The sequence below is a fragment of the Bos javanicus genome, chromosome 10 (genome assembly GCF_032452875.1).
Source record: "Bos javanicus breed banteng chromosome 10, ARS-OSU_banteng_1.0, whole genome shotgun sequence".
Lineage (NCBI taxonomy): Eukaryota > Metazoa > Chordata > Mammalia > Artiodactyla > Bovidae > Bos > Bos javanicus.
This window is the reverse complement of record NC_083877.1, coordinates 23,174,120-23,189,445: the sequence shown is the minus strand read 5'-3', so window position 1 is coordinate 23,189,445 and position 15,326 is coordinate 23,174,120. Positions and strand designations below refer to the sequence as shown.

General features: G+C 39.5%; 1 protein-coding gene across 1 annotated transcript; it reads left to right on the top strand.

Moving 5' to 3' along the window:
- The first annotated feature begins 226 nt into the window (after positions 1–226).
- On the top strand, positions 227–2,381 carry LOC133255505 (uncharacterized). Its single transcript, XM_061429884.1, has 3 exons — positions 227–307; positions 537–905; positions 2,035–2,381. Exons 1-3 carry the CDS (start codon positions 256–258, stop codon positions 2,379–2,381), a joined length of 768 nt encoding a protein of 255 aa, XP_061285868.1. The 5' UTR covers positions 227–255.
- Positions 2,382–15,326: the final 12,945 nt, after the last annotated feature.

The window sequence follows — 15,326 nt, the reverse complement described above, 5'->3', positions numbered from 1 at the left end:
GTGAGAAGGAAACCTAGCAAGAAGCCTAACCCAAGTTTCTGAGCAACCATAGCTCTGACCCCAAGATGGCAGTATTTGCATTGGCCTTACCTGTGGGTATGATTGAGTATGAAGCAGCAAAATCTGGTCTTTGGCTCAATGGGGATGTAGTCTCTGATTGGCTAAGCATAATCCCTGAGAATCCTTTGTTAATGTAAAAACATAAAAGGTATTGAAAAGACAAGTCAGTTTTGGGGGACAGCCCAGTGCAGAAGAATGGAGATGCATGTGAGATCCTCCCTGGTGGTTTTGTGGCTTCATTTTTGTTGTAAGTTAATGAAGAGTTTTAGCCAGGTTGACACAGTAAGTCCAGGGAATATTTTTAAAGGTTTGCAAAAAGGTGTATTGCATGTATTGCTTTGGGGTAGAAGGAGAGAAGAATTTGGGACCGTGTTATGGTTCGGCTGGGATTCATTCTGGAAAGGAGTAAGAGATGCAAATTAGAAAGCAATAAAAATGGGTGAGCTATGTCTCAGATCTCTTTGCTTTTTGAACAGGCGTGAGTGGCAAAAACCAAGTGGAACAGAGTCCTCCATCCCTGGTGGTCCTGGAGGGAGAGAATTGCACATTTCAATGCAATTTTACAGCGAGCCCCTTTAACAACCTAAGGTGGTACACACAGGACGCTGGGAGAGGTCTTGTTTCCCTGATAACCATGACTTACAGTGACAACAAAAAGTCAAATGGACGGTACACAGCGACTGTGGATGCAACTGCCAAGCATAGCTCCCTGCACATCACAGCTGCCCAGCTCAGCGATCCAGCCTTCTACATCTGTGTGGTGGGTGCACGATGCTCCCCAGGCACTCACACTCTGTACACAAACCTGCACCTGGAGGTTGTCAAGGAGCATTTTTTGAAATGTTGTATGCGATTTCAAAGTGACCTAATGCTTCTCTTTCAGACATAGATGAATTTGTATCTACTAACATAGAGGTATCCTAGCTCAACACAGACAGTTAACTGCTCACCTGGTTATTCCCAAGGATAAGACCATCATATTGCATTACTACCCTGAAGTAGATGATAATTTTGATTAAAAGGGAGAAGTCAGCTCTGTGTGGGGTCAAGCAACTCGTAGAATGTAGATTGAGTATAAAAGCAAAATGTTGACGAAGCTGATGACAATATTTGGTAAGACTGCTAATGTCTTTTGCATTTGCTTTCTTTATCTCACAGGCATTATGCACAGAAAATGACAATACCTTCCTTCTTGTATAATTTAATGTAGATTGCAAGAAGAATCCATATAAGACTTATGAAGCAGGGTCCGGATATAAGATAATTATCCTGAGCTACAGTGTCAATAACTAAATTCATATATATCAGCTCATTGAGAAGGTTTTTCACTGATTGGAGAGAAAAGAGTCTTACTAGATTTTCCCTGGAAAGGGTTGATTTTAATTATTCAATTTTTATAACTTGTACATGGTAGATGGTCAAGAATTTTATATAAGTAGAAAGATAAGAGAAAAATCTAGGAGATAAATAGTAGATGTATCTCTCCAACTACTCTGCAACTACTCTACACTTGATCTTGATGTGGTCCTCTCTCCATGTTACCTTTTCAGAGATCAGAAGACACTGGGTGAGTGTGTGCACAGGGGCATAGATCTGATTTCTGATTTGCTGAGGAGTCTCTCAGCTTCTTGTGACAGCAAATTCATGAATATGCACTCAGATAAACAAGTTGCTTGACCTGGTAGTGTCTGAGAGCTCACAGATTCCAACCTGAGTTCTCATGAGTCTGGAGAATGGAAAAAAATAGTGAAGTCTTTGGGAGTTTCATTCCTGGTTCTTTTTTGGCAGCTGTGCTGTGATTTGGCTGGCTTTGAAGCTATGAATTAAAAGGGCAGATCCTAGTAATCTCTATAAATCTGAAAGTTATAGAAGGGTGGCTAGTGTGGGGGGGGGTTGTGAAAAGGAAATATATTCTTTCAAAAAATAATTGGCCATTAATATATCTCCTTTGTCTCTGGTTCTCTGTTCAAACAGGGGTGAGCAGCCAATATAAATTGGACCAGAGTCCTTCATTCCTGAGTATCCAGGAGAGAACACATGCCGATCTTAATTGTACTTATCAAAAGAAAACATTTTACAACTTCGTTTGGTTTAAGCAGGAGCCTGGGAAAGGACTTGTATCTTTGTCTTTAATTCAACCAAGCCAGAAAGAGGAGGCAGACAAAGATTTTAAAGAACTCCTGGGAAAACAGAAGGTTTACAGTGTTTTGCGTATCTCAGCCTCCCACTCTGGAGACTCAGCTATCTACTTTTGGGCTTTGCATCACAGCGCTCTCCAAGCACCTGCAGCCTGTCCCACAACTGCCAGCTGCGCCTCTTGACAGGGGTCTAGCCTTAGGGTAGGAATGAAGGTATTTCCTTTATTCACAGAGAGAGTTTTCTTAAAATCTCTGTCTCCAAATAGAAATCAAGGATAATCTATCCCTCCCTTATGTGATGAATCTGAATTTATATTGAATTAAATTTCCTTCTGTTACTATTGAAAGTTCATTCCTCAGTGCAAATTGTACTCCTCCTGGGCCTGTTTGCCGAGATTTCTTTTCACCGTCTACCCTTCAGGTGAGAGGGCAGGCCCCTTTGTGCTCAGGCTCCAGTTCAGAAAGCAAGTTTTCACCATGCCGTACCCTCACCAGTAGCGTCATACTCATTGGTTCATAGTCTTCATGATATTTTTTTTATATCTGTGTACCATTTATACAATTATTTACTAATTTAATATTAAATTTACTTAATGACTGTGCAAAAACTTATCCTTGTTTTAATGGATGTTAATATGAAACCATATATTTCATGTGCAGGTTATATTTTTTCTATTACAAATTAAAATAATACCTTATATGTAACATATTACAAATTAAAATAGTACCTTATCTGCAACAATTACAATTTTCTTTTATGTACTGCCTACCATGACCTCTTGCATCAATCATACTTTAGGAAATACTGATTCAGTCCATGCCGTTCATTTCATAGGTGAAAGAATTAGGATTTACAGGATTTGAATGGCCACTTAAAGCATGACTTATAGCAAAATGGAAGCTGGTAACAGAACTCAGACACTCTGACCTTTTGTCAATTGCTTCTTCCACTAAAGATAAAAACTGGATCCAGAGTTTGAAGGAAGGAGTCTAGTATTTTAAATTTAAATTAAGCTGAAATTTTATTACTTAATTATATATATTAATTTTAAATAAATTAAAAGATATAAACACATTTAAAAAGAGAACACTACCATAATTTCATGGCATAAAGGTTATGACTATCACCAGTTTTCAGAATTTTTGGTGCATGTATTATACAGCTATATTTTTCTGTGAGAGGGACTATAATATACCTGGAGTTTATAAACATATTTGTTTTTCTCAACATTGTAGATATTTCCATGTCAGAAAACATATCTTAAAGGCATAATTTCAAATGATTGGCTAATTTCCATTATTTAGATGTATTTAAAAAACTAATCACTCTTTGGTATTTTCCAATTATACAATATTATAGACAATATTTTTATGAACAAACATCATTTAAGTTGTAGTTTCAATGGAAGTGAAATTGCTTGGATAAGGGAAAAAAACATGACACTAAATGTTTGGTTTCCATGAAGAGATTTTTCACCAAGCTATGGCTTCAACAACAACCCATGAAGCTGCTGACTTTCCAATTCTATACCAAGTCAGGATATTACTACTTTAAATTAGTTTTCATTTTACTAAGTGAAAAATTTCAGTTTTAATTTTCTTTTATTTTAATCAGTAAGGTTTTTGTCATTACACATTTTGGAATAAAATTTAAGATTAGAAAACATCAGAGTAGCTCACAGAGAATAAGAACTAATATATTTTCATAAAAGTGAAAAAGCTGGCTTAAAACCCAACATTCAAAAAATTAAGATTGTGGCATCTGGTCTTCATGGCAGATGGGAAATAGATGGGGAAACAGTGATAGATTTTATCTTCTTGGGCTCCAAAAGCACTGAAGATGGTGACTGCAGCCATGAAATTAAAAGATGCTTCAAAGCTATCACAAACCTAGACAGCATGTTTAAAAGCAGAGACATTACTTTACTGAGAAAGTTCCATCTAGTCAAAACCTTGGTTTTTCCAGTAGTCATGTATGGATGTGAGAGTTGAACTATAAAGAAAGCTAAGTACTGAAGAATTGATGTTTTTGAACTGTGGTGTTGGATAAGACTCTTGAGAGTCCCTTGGACAGCAAGGAGATCAAACCAGTCCATCCTGAAGGAAATCAGTCCTGAATATTCATTGGAAGGTTGATGTTGAAATTGAAGCTCCAATACTCTGGTCACCTGATGTGAAAAACTGATTAACTGGAAAATATCCTGATGCTGAAAAAACTGAAGGCAGGAGGAGAAGGGGATGATGACAGAGGATGAGATGATTGGATGGCATCACTGACTATATAGACATGAGTTTGAGCAAGTTTTGGAAGTTGGTGATGGACAGGGAAGACTGGCATGCTGCAGTCCATGGGGTTGCAAAGAATTGGACACGACTGAGTGACTGGCATGCTGCAGTCCATGGGGTTGCAAAGAATTGGACACGACTGAGTAACTGAATTGAAATGATCTTTTCATAAAATAAAATGTAGTAAACAAAATTTGGAAAGCACTGTTCTGATCCAGGTTACCTTCTAACTTGTCTCTTTTCTATTACCCTGAATTTTGATATTCAAAATATAGACCAGCAATGTTAAAACTTGTGCAGAATCCCAGGATCGACTCCAAATCTACTGAATTTGAATCTTCATTTTAACAAATCCCCAGGTGATTCAACCACTTTCAAATTTGAGAAGCAGTAATCTAACTGGTAACAACAGTGTTTTTTTAATTATAAACCAAAGTTGTTGCTACCTGCCCAAATTCTTCAATGGATTTCTATTGCCTCTAGAATAAAATACAAACTCTTGACTATGGTATACAAGATTCTGCACAATGTGAATCTCACCTAACCCTTCAATCTTAGTTCATAACTCTCTTCCCTGACTCTCTGTGCAGTCACGATGCTGATCTTTCAGTTTTCTAAACTTGTCACGTCTTGTCCCATGTTGGGTCGTATTCTTTCATTTGTCTGCAATTCCTGCCCCCTGCCCCCACCCCCGATCTTGGTGAGCCTGACCTGTTTTCATCCTTCAGGTCTCAGGAGGAGAAGGGGATATCAAATGTCACTTGTTTATGTTTGGTCACTAATTGGTGTCCAACTCTTTTGTGACCCCAGGGACTGTAGTTCACCAGGCTTCTCTGTCCATGGGATTTTCCAGGCAAGAATACTAGAGTGGGTTTCTATTTTCTTCTCCAAATATCAGTATTGTAGATAAAACCTTCTGACTTTTGCTGAACTTCCTGACTAGTGTAGCCATCCACAAACCCTTTCTTAACTCTGTATCAAACACCCTGGTCATATCCCAATGGTAATAACCATAATGAGCAGGCATATTTTTGATTGACATGTCAATATATTCATTGCTAGTAACTCCAGTTAGATTATAAATCCTGTGAGGTCAGTATTGTTGTGTGTTCTGCTCATGGGCTTTACTCTTAGTGTCTAGAACAGTGACTGGCCTATAGTAGTCAGTTGATAAATATCTACTAAGTAAATGTTGTGTGGGCCTTCTCCCTCTTTGCTTTCCTTTTCCCTTTTTGTCATTTCCACCCTTGAAACTCTTAACTACATATATGTTCTCATTGCTTCTTAGGTGGTATAATTCAGTTATCTCTGGCTCTTACTTGAAGACTCAGGTTCCAGCCTTCCTTTGCTCAGTAGGCTCTGGTAAATAATTAGATCCATGCAGGGTCTCAGTCTGTCATCAGTCAACTGACTTAACTTTGTATAGTGTAATCTTAATGAACTGGGTCAACTTGAAAGCTAGAAACCCTGCAGTGAAATATGTAAAAGAGAAAAAAAAAAAAAAAAAAAAGACATGTCCCAAAGACTTTGGAAAATATAAAAGGAATTTCAAGTCAAATAATTATAAGCACATGTCAAAATTTGATTTCAAATTACTGTAAGAGAAAGTCTCAGGAAACATATTCAAATAATTAGCCTTGGTAGAAACATTTTATAGGAAATAAGTTTTTTTTTTTTTAAGCTTTGATTAGAGATCATAATTATGGTCAGAGGGCTGGTTCATTTTTATTCTACTTTTGATTGTGTACTGGTATTAGGTTCCTCACATGATTAATAGTCATTTGAGGGTGTAACACTAATTTCCCAGGAGTCTTTATTTCATTACAGTATGTAACAGAATTCCTAAAGCATTTCATTAGAAATAATAGTTAAGGCCCATGTGAGGCTATAAAGAATATCCTTCAGAAAAGATCCATTTTAGACCAGTTTGGGGAAACATTTTTCTCAAAAGTAATTCAAGTATTTATTATAGTATCTCTAAAGGTGGCAGAGAGGGTTTTGTCAGGTCTTGATCTTACTTTGAAGAAGGCAATGGCAACCCACTCCAGCACTCTTGCCTGAAAATCCCATGAACGGAGGAGCCTGGTAGGCTACAGTCCATGGGGTCTCGAAGAATTGGCCACACGACTGAGCGACTTCACTTTCACTTTTCACTTTAATGCATTGGAGAAAGAAATGGCAACCCACTCCAGTGTTCTTGCCTGGAGAATTCCAGGGACGGGGGAGCCTGGTGGGCTGCCATCTATGGGGTCACACAGAGTCGGACACAACTGAAGCGACTTAGCAGCAGCAGATCTTACTCTCTTACAGGCTAATAGCTTGTTGTTTCTTTGGTGCTATCAGTAAAGTCACAAATCCTGTGTCAGAGATGAAGGATGTTATTACTTAGGACACAGCAAGCAGCATGAACACTAGCATATTTGCTTCAGTTGCCTTTGTCCATAAGTCTCTCATGGTGATTTAAGGGGTGTAAATGGATGCTGTGCATGTGATGGGACTGTGTCACAGCTGATGAATAGCAAGCTTGGGGAATTCATTGCTATTTTCACCAAGCAGTAAGCAAGCTCACTCTTTGTCTCAGAGAAGACATTACCCCATCCATCAAGGTTACATGCTGCAAGCACAACTCTGAGAAATGGTTCAGGTTGAGTGGTAATGACCTTACGTTGTTGGTAAACCCAGAACATCATGTAGAAGTATAAGAGACTCACAGCGAACTGCCTTTCAACAACATTCACTTCATGGTTCCAAATTGTATTCGTCTCTAGAAATTTTTCTTGAGAGTTTGCCACTCCATCCACTGTTCTTATTTCTCTGAATGACAAAGACTGAGATTAAATCTATTTGATTTTTCTCTAACAACAGTTAATTAAATCCACTATTAGCAGGTCTTCCCTTGTGGCTCAGTGGTAAAGAATCTGCCTGCAATCCAGAAGACGCAGGAAACAATGATTCGATCCCTGGGTTGGGAAGATACCCTGGAGCAGAAAATGGCAACCCATTCCAGTATTCTCAACTGGAAAATCTCATGGACAGAGGAGCCTGGCAGGCTACAGTCCAAAAGAGCTGAACACAGCTTAGTGAATAAATAGCAACTGTGAGCAGAAATTTGTACAGCAGAATGAGACCAGTCTGCATGATTAAGCTCAATCGTGTCTCCTAGGATCCCAGATTCAGTCAACTGTGAGTAAGTTCCAGGATATAAACAGCTTGGACGTAGTATAATATTCATTATGACCCATGCAAGGGAACTGGACACACTGGTATTTGGTTTAATTTCCAAAAAGGGACCAAAGATCAACCATCCTTCCCAATGGAGAGATGTTCTTTCTTCCCAAACACAAACATATAACTCCAAGGGAGACAGATTGGTCCAGTTTTAAATTTATTATTAAACTTGATTAGAATCATCATTATATCACTTAGTAAGTTATATGAGCAGTGTCATTCATGAGGCATAATTCAAGATGGGCAGACACAAAAGCATATGCCTTTGAACCTGCCATACTGAAACAAAGTTGTGCTGATTTATAGGTTTGTACACATAAGGGTTGGGAATCCATGTTGAAGAGCTTCCATTGATGATGTCAGGCACAGAAGAACACTCCAGGAAAAGCCATATTCATACCAATTTTTCTGTTTTCACAGACCATATGGTTGTTCTACTTAGGCTGCAGTACTGGGTCTAGGATACAAAGAGAGCATGAACAATCTTCCCTTCCAACAAACACAAACTTTCCAGGGTCTAAGGTGTTCCCTTCTCTAGTACCAGGGTTGTTGCTCCTTTTCCACTACCACAAAATTGGTGTGATCATTCTAGTAGCTATAACTTTGCCATTTTTCCTAGTCATTTCCTAATCACACTCAAAACTTTTGTATAGAATGATAAGGAGCAAGAGGAATAAGGGCATTTTCACACCATTTACAGAGATCACTTATATTCACCACCTTGGGCCTACTGGGCCATTTAAGGGAATTCTTAGAGCAGTGTATTCAAGTAAACCATAGTTATCTCCACAATCTAGGGCAGTATTTATTCAACAGGAGAATCTAGGTGGCTGAACAAGAATTAAATAATTTTAACACCATTTTGACTTGCCTACTGCCAAGAAGGTGGACTAGCCAAGCTGGTCAGAGGTTCACTCTTCAGGGAAAGAAGGAAGCATCATGCTCTCTTTCCACTTCTGACAAGCTGTAGTAGGTGTACTTTTTTTTTTTTTTCCTACTCAACCTGTTAAGGAAAGTTAGAAACCCTGGACCACATGTAAAAGAAAAACATAAGAATTTGGAGAGAAGAAGCCAGACTAGCTTAGGAACCTGGGGCTTGAGGAATGATAGAGCAGTGAGTTCCCTGAGCTTCCTTTTGCCTCATGTAACCCAAGTGAGTCCTGGAGAAGCCAGGAACCTGGAAATGCCAACAGATGTAGACAAAAAAAGGCCATGAAAAGTCTTCTCTCTGCAGCCAAAGGTCCAGGAAGAGGACAGCTTAGAAAGACAGGAAACTTTAGCACATTTACCTGTACACAGAGGCACACACCACAGACAGCTGTGCAGCAGCCGAGCAAACACATAAGTAGAAGGAAACGGACGCATGGCAGGAAAGCCCTGTGGGGTTTTCACTCACCCTTGTTCCATCTTTCCATCACTGGATCCATGACAGTTTTTAGATAGCTGCCTGCATCCCCAGTGTGGGTTCTGGTGGTGGAGGGGGAAGAGCTCTTTGTCATGAAAGAGCAGAGCTTCACTGCTTTAACCTGTCTCGTAGCTCCCTCAAGGACTAACGCAAAGGACTTGTCTATGTCACCTAACTCAGCACTCTCTCAGGGCAGAGAAATTGTTACACAGAGAACATTTTCTAAGAAAAATTCAACAGTAGATTTGAATAGACAGGAGAAAGAACTTGAAGATAGGCTAATTGAAATTGTCCAGTCAGAGAGCAGAAAGAAAAATGAATGAAGAAAAATGAACTGAGACTAAAGGACCTGGGGGACATTGTCAAATTTTCTGACATAAGTATAATAGGATTCCCAGAAGAGGAGGAGAGTGAGAAATAGCTGTGTGAGTTTTGTCGAAAGCAATGTTCTCTTAAAGAAAAGGATCTCACCATTAGCATCTTCTCCCTCATCCTACTTCCTACACAGTCATCAGTGGGAATAGGGAGGACCTGACCAGTCCATCTTTGATGGATACTGTTTACCTAGTTCTTGAGCAGAAAGGGACCTGCTGCATTGCTAGTCTCTAGCCACTAGCTTCTACAAGGGCATGAGGCAGGAGGCGAAATGAGAAGGAACAGTACTTGTCTGTGCTTCTTTTTCTGTTAGACTCAGTTAAGCTTCTTGCATAGTAGCCCTCTGATAAACCTGGTTTGCTGGTTAGGGTACAATAGAAAGGCAGAGAGTGATTGTTGCTGTTCTTGTCTAGTTGCTAAGTCATGTCTGACTCTTTTGCAACCCCATGGACTATAGCCTTGCCAGGATCCTCTGTCCATGGGATTTTCCAGGCAAGAATACTGGAGTGGCTTGCCATTTCCTTCTCCTGGGGAATCTTCTCAACCCAGGGATTGAACCCATGTCTCTTGTATTGCCAGGCAGATACTTTACCACTGAGCCATCAGGGAAGCTTCTTAGAGAGACTGATACCAGACCCATAACTTCGGAGATTAATCCTGAGATGCCAGGGCTGTGTACAAGAAGAGGGATTAGACCCATGAACACGTCCTTTGGGTTTTATTTACACTCTAGGTACTGAAGGCTGGTCCATCTACTACTACCATCAGCCCAAGTAAGCGATGATTCCACAGATATGCCACTGGTACAAAATGAAATTAAGAATTAAGTCCTTGACTTTGTTAAAAATCTGCCCAATTTGTGAGCTGGAAACATGTTTTTTCAGTTAGATTTTAGGTCATTGTGTCTTGAAAGGATTCTTTTGAGTTAGATTAGATTTCTTTAAAAATAGAAGTGGGGAATTAAGATAGAAGTGTTGGCCTGATATGAAGAAAAGTTACACAGATCCCCTGAATCATGAGAGCCTCACCCAGATTTCTATCACTAGAATATTTTAGGACTAGTTTTTCAGTGTGAGAGAGTGGCCATTAGATAAAACTGCTTCTAATCATACAAGTGTTGCCATTTGATGTAAAACACACATGTAGACATCACTCTATCCCCACACACATTGACTTGGACCATATGCTTCTCAAATTTTTAATTTTTTTTTTATTTCCAATTATTTTTATTTGAATTTCTTTGCTTAGCAAGAATTAATATTTCTTCTTGTCTAGCTCAAGTAATCCACCTACTATTTCTTGTTTTTAAAAACATTACCATATGGACAACTGCAAGAATACAATTACAATTGTAAAATACATTACAATATGGACAATTGCAACATTAGAGTGAATGGAGTTATTAATCTCCACATGATATTATCCACCTTCAACTATTAACAACTCTTGACCATTGTTTCCTCTCTACTCTCACCTACAATTTCCCTCTATAACAGATTATTTTGAATCAAATCTCAGATATTATAATATTCACCATAATTATTTCACTATGTATCTTAGCAAATTTTATTTTCATCAGTTCCTGCTGGAGTCCAACTCCAGCAACCAGGGATTCAACCTGAAGAGATGGATGGTGTCGGCCAATGAGACAGCCTCTCAGTTTTCTATGGACTGCCTGTTTATTCGAAATTTAAGATTCTCTTTTATACTTTTACAAAAATATTAGGCCAGCGGTTTGACATTTTCAGTTCCCCCTCTCCCAGATTTATTATCTCCATAAATCATTGTTGGTCTTCAAACAGAGTTCCTGCTTCAGTGATTCTCTCAGAATCAGCCTTATCATCTATTACCTACCTCTTCTAATGTGTCCTATAGTTAATTTGTGATTACATTGCAACTCATGCTACATTCCTCAGTTTACTATTTATCTTCCTAAGTCCTGTTTGCCCCTAACATCCTGAGCTCACTATCTCTTAAAAAGGCTTCTAGCTATAGTCTCTCTAAAAATTCCTGATTTCTATAAGCTATAGTAAAATATGCTAACTTTACAACATTCCTTACATTTTTAACTTCTCACTATTTTAATTATTTCTAAACCCTAAATTCAGTAAACTCCTTTGCCATAAACATTCTCCTCACAAATAGGCTTCAGATGTCAATCCCTCCCTTGGCCTCAAGCTACAGCCTATGTGCTCATCCTGGAACACTCTTTTGTAAAAGTCCTTGAACAAATGTCAATGATTAACTTAATAAATTATAATATATATTATTATGCTGCAGAAGGCTTTGTGCCTTCTCATGCTCCTCTCAAGACCAATAAGCACCTTAATATTCCTTTTCAGTCAACTCAGCTGAGGAGAGGAAAAGACAAGTCAAAATTACAAGGCCTAACTCCTTCATCCCAGGATCCATGCCTGCGGAATGAGGAGAGGGGGCTGGGGACTGTGCCTCCATTTTGTCAGTAATACCTAACGTGGCTCCCAACAAGTTCTCAATGTAAGGTCTATGTTTCAAATATTTCTTTGATCAAGGTCTTGAGTCCACAAGATGGCAGTGTCTTCTCAGGGACCCTGCTCATGTATTCCTTCCTGTGTGTGTGTGTGTGTGTGTGTGAGAGAGAGAGAGAGAGAGAGAGGGAGAAAGTGGGAGGAGAGAGGAGGAGCTCGGTGGTGTGTGTTGCATGGGTAATGAAAAAAGTCTCTTTTGTCTTTGATAGAACAGGCTTTTTTTATGATTTCTAAAGCAGAAGAATTTAAATGTCTGAGCTCGGCTCTTTTTTTTTTTTTTTTTTTTTAGGGCTTAAAATTTGAATCCTCAGTGAACAAGAGGAGGAAAGAATGATGAAATCCTCAAGAGTTTTACCAGTGATCCTGTGGCTTCAGTTGATCTGTAAGTTTGGGGCATTTCTACGGGACCATAAAATACACTATTTGGAGTCATTGTCCCTTCTAGGCTCATGGAGAAACACGAACACTATTTCCCTTAAATAAGGGATGGTAGAGGTGGGAGGCCTGTGAAAAGATAACTTGAATTCTGGAGAGGAAGCATCACCACCTAACCCACCTTCTCTGACTGAACGTTTATGTCTCTTTGCACAGCGGTGAGCAGCCAGCAGAACACAGTGGAGCAGAGTCCTGCATCTCTGCCCGTCCCAGAGGGAGAGGCCGCCTCTCTCGGCTGCACTTATTCTGACAGTGCTTCTCAGTACTTCATATGGTACAGACAGTACCCTGGGAAAGGCCCTGAGTTTCTGCTGCAAGTGTATGCCAACAAAGACAAAGAGGAAGGAAAATTTGCAGCGCAGTCCAATAAAACCAGCAAGCATGTCTCCCTGCGTATCAGAGACTCCGAGCCCAGCGACTCAGCCACCTACCTCTGTGCAGTGAGCACACAGTGCTCCCCAGGCACCTGCAGCCTGTGCCCAAACCTGATGCGGCCCCAGCAGTGCCTCTTGGAGAGCTTAGGCTGCAGGGCACAGACATTCTGTTACCTCTCTAGATGTAGATGAGGATTAAGAGTAACAGTGTAGAAGGTTTGATTGATAAGGGAAGTATTTTCATAATTCTGAAAACAGTTGATTCTGAAGGGAAATTAAAGACACAGTTTGGTCTGAATGACTGAAATATTTTTCAGTCTTCTTATTGTACTCTAGTTTTGTACCATAACTTTACTCACTGGAATTGGTATTATGATGCTTTTATATATGACAATATTTTAAAATGATAACTGAGATACTCCCTCAAGTTCCTGGTACATTTTGCTCTTTCCCATGTAGTTATTCAAGGTGTTTGATATTCATTGCTTTACAAAATAATGGAAAAACATAAATGCAGAAGTCTTTTTTTAAGTTTTTTTTTTTTTTTTTTGATGTGGACCATTTTTAAAGCCTTTATTGAATTTGTTACAATATTGTTTCTATTTTATGTTTTTTGCTTTTTGGCTGTGAAGCATGTGGGATCTTAGTCCCCAGACCAGGGATTGAAAGGCACACAAGTGGAAAGAGAATTGAAAAGTCCCCCTGCATTGGAAGGCCAAGTGTTAACCACTGGACCTCCAGGGAAGTCCCAGAAAGGAGTCTTAAGCAACTATTTTGAAAAAGTTGTAAGTCATGAATTATTTTAGTTATAGATCTGCCACCTCATCTTCACCCATCTTCATCTTCAACTGCAACCCCATTGGCGGATTAGATAAGGATACATTTGATGGGTGGATAGAAGGACTAACATCAGAAGGTGAGAATTGGTTGAAACAAAAAGCCTAGACAGTTGCAGGAATTCAGATCAGAGGTTTATGTTACCATTTTTGAGTAAAGGCTGAGTACAACTCAAAGTTCCAGGTGTGAGCCTTGTGGGAGAGTGCATTGATTCCTATGTACTTGAGTGTGGCTGGGGATGGTAGAGAGAATTAGCTACAGCCATAGATTATCCCACACCTACAGCAGGGTGTAGGAGTACAGATTTCCTGAGAAGGATCTCTGAGTAACCAATGTTATGGTGATTAAAGACCTACATGGATCAGTTATCAAAGACGATATGGTATGAGGATGTTTTAGAAAATGTTGGTGAGAGAGCTGGGAAGACCAACAAGGATATGAATATCTGCCCTCTCCTGACTCACTGGCACTGTGGAATTGTCCTATAACTTATGCCAAAGTTCAGGGAAGATGTTTGTGATCTGATGGAAATCAACTGATGCTTTTGAACTGTGGTGTTGAAGACTCTTGAGAGTCCCTTGGACTGCAAGGAGATTAAACCAGTCAATCCTAAAGGAAATTAACCCTGAGTATTCATTGGAAGGACTAATGCTAAAGCTTCAACACTTTGGTCACCTGATGCAAAGAGTTGACTCATTGGAAGACGCTGATGCTGGGAAAGATTGAAGGCAGGGGAGAAAGGAATGACAGAAGAGGAGACGGTTGGATGGCATCACAACTCAATAGACATGAGTTTTTGCAAGATCCAGGAGATGGTGAAGGACAAGGAAGCCTGGCATGCTACAGTCCATGGGGTTGCAGAGTCAGATATGACTGAGTGACTGAACAACAACAAATAGATCCAGGGAAAAAAGTTAGAAGTCACAGTCATTGTAAAGCTGAAGTAGTGGTCTGTTAGACATGACATTGTTTATTTAGTCCAAAGAGCGGGAAAAGCTGGAAATGACTAATTGAGATTTTTACTCAGTTTTGTTCACATAGTCACTGACTAAAAGGATGTAAAAGTATAAAAGACTACAGCCCATGGGGTCGCACAGAATCAGACACAACTGAAGCAACCTAGCATGCAAAGAAGGATGTAATCTAATCGGAATTTGCTTCAAGTTCTCAGTCTGGAAACTTATGACTCAGAAATATTTCCAAATCGTGGGAAAAGCACTTGAAAGGCAATGAGAAAGAGTATGAAATGTATTGAGCTCAAGATACTTGAATTCTCTTTCCACTTGTGTGTCTTCTGGTGCCACTGGAAAGAACCTGGTTTGTGGTGCTGGTCTGATTATCTTTTGTTGCTAAATTATCTTTTGAGTGACTTGATTTCAGGATATACTCATGTATATTTCAGGATAGGTTTAGGATTAAGTGAGGTGGCATATTGCCTTACGTTGACTTCCTTAACAAAGCCAAAGTTGGGATTTCTGACACCCATCTTATTTTGAGAAAAGCAAGTTAAGTGGGGAGGGGAAGTGGGTAAAAATGAATGTGGCTGAGCTGAACTCTTGATCCAGCCTGATTTCATGGGGGTCTCTAGAGCATGAAATGCCCCACAGAATTGATCCCTCCCACCCTGAGTCAAGGGGCCATGCAGCTGATCTTAGAATAAGGCATTCATTGGAGCATGGGT

Excerpts from the sequence above, each read along its gene's own strand:
- LOC133255505 (XM_061429884.1), top strand. The coding sequence starts at position 256 with ATGGAGATGCATGTGAGATCCTCCCTGGTGGTTTTGTGGCTTCATTTT. Across the intron at positions 308-536 it reads TTTGTGGCTTCATTTTTGTT|GCGTGAGTGGCAAAAACCAA; the intron begins GTAAGTTAATGA and ends CTTTTTGAACAG. Across the intron at positions 906-2,034 it reads GGAGCATTTTTTGAAATGTT|GGGTGAGCAGCCAATATAAA; the intron begins GTATGCGATTTC and ends CTGTTCAAACAG.